Source organism: Octodon degus, unplaced genomic scaffold (genome assembly GCF_000260255.1).
Source record: "Octodon degus isolate 3935 unplaced genomic scaffold, OctDeg1.0 scaffold00106, whole genome shotgun sequence".
In the NCBI taxonomy this organism is placed as follows: Eukaryota; Metazoa; Chordata; class Mammalia; order Rodentia; family Octodontidae; genus Octodon; species Octodon degus.
In genome coordinates, this window is record NW_004524682.1 from 554,583 (window position 1) to 555,956 (window position 1,374).

The 1,374-nt window shown below is 39.3% G+C and overlaps 1 protein-coding gene across 4 annotated transcripts in view; it reads left to right on the forward strand.

Annotated features, from left to right (window-relative positions):
* Positions 1-1,374, forward strand: part of Robo1 (roundabout guidance receptor 1) — a 423,922-nt gene that overhangs the window by 354,437 nt on the left and 68,111 nt on the right. For all 4 annotated transcript variants that reach the window (XM_023724107.1, XM_023724108.1, XM_004639080.2 and 1 more), the window contains exons 15-16: positions 131-362; positions 1,122-1,243. In XM_023724107.1, coding sequence (XP_023579875.1) covers positions 131-362; positions 1,122-1,243 — 354 coding nt within the window. The remainder of the gene's footprint in view (positions 1-130; positions 363-1,121; positions 1,244-1,374) is intronic.

A 1,374-nucleotide genomic window follows, 5' to 3' on the forward strand; every position in this document is an offset into this window, starting at 1 on the left:
ATAAACTAGCAATACAGAGCAGAGCCTTAAAGATTTTTATTTTGCATCTTTTTGTGTTTATTTTTTGTTATTTGCTAATGAAGCAATAAAAAGATACAAAAGATTGCATTTTTCCTCGTTGCTTTCATAGGTCGACCAGCAGTCCCAGTATATCCAAGGCTATAAAATTCTCTACCGGCCATCTGGAGCTAGCCACGGGGAATCGGAGTGGTTAGTTTTTGAAGTGAGGGCCTCAACCAAAAACAGTGTGGTTCTGCCTGATCTCAGGAAGGGGGTCAACTACGAAATCAAGGCACGCCCTTTTTTTAATGAATTTCAAGGAGCAGATAGTGAGATCAAGTTTGCTAAAACCTTAGAAGAAGGCAAGTATGATGAAACGTGTGGGTTCCTTGCACTGTGGTGTATTCTCTGGGCTTTTATTAACCTTAGTTGATAAAGTGTTAGGAGAGCATTAGATTTATTGACTGTTCATACTAAACACTAGATTATGATAAAATAATCTGTTTAATTAGAACAACTGAAAAAAAACCAAAGTGCTATGTTCGTTGACCTCTCCGAATAGTGGCCTGCACAAAAATATGCAAATATGAATGATTTATTATAGTACAATATAGTGTTTATTACATTATACAATATAGTATATACTAGATAGCGCATACATTTATTTAGAACTGAAGGTCAGAATTTAAAATGCTTACTTTTAAATTATTGGATGCTAGTGCCATGAATGATTTGTAGACGAAGTGAGTCACGTCTCCGTCTGCCCGGGACTTTCCACGGCTAGCATTTTCTCCTTATGCCTCCCATGTCTGGAAACCTGAAGTTAGGAAGAAACATTTACAGAGAAGTAAAAAGTTACACAGCAGAAGCATCTTACTGGAATTCAGACTTGCCTTGATGTTTTGTGGAGATACCTTACTGTGTGAAGCAGTACCAACGGGTTAGCAGGCTTCAGGAGAAACAAGTAGCCACAGACTATTAGACAGCCAACATCTTTAAAACATGCATAGTACAGTAAAACTTGCATGATTACTTTTGGTAGCTGTGAATTTTCTGCTTTGCGTGTTCTCTATGACAGTTCTAATGCACCTCTTTACTTCTTTTACAAACAACTTTAATAGCACCAAGTGCCCCACCCCGAAGTGTGACTGTATCCAAGAATGACGGAAATGGAACTGCCATTCTTGTCAGCTGGCAGCCGCCCCCGGAGGACACGCAGAATGGAATGGTCCAGGAGTACAAGGTAATTTATGACGGACACCACCTCCGCTCACAGGAACGGAAAAGCAAAGGGATAAAATGTTTATAGATATTTGGTGCCATCTGCTGGCGACACTGTCAAAATGCTAAATTGCTTTAAAGACTGTTTAGGTG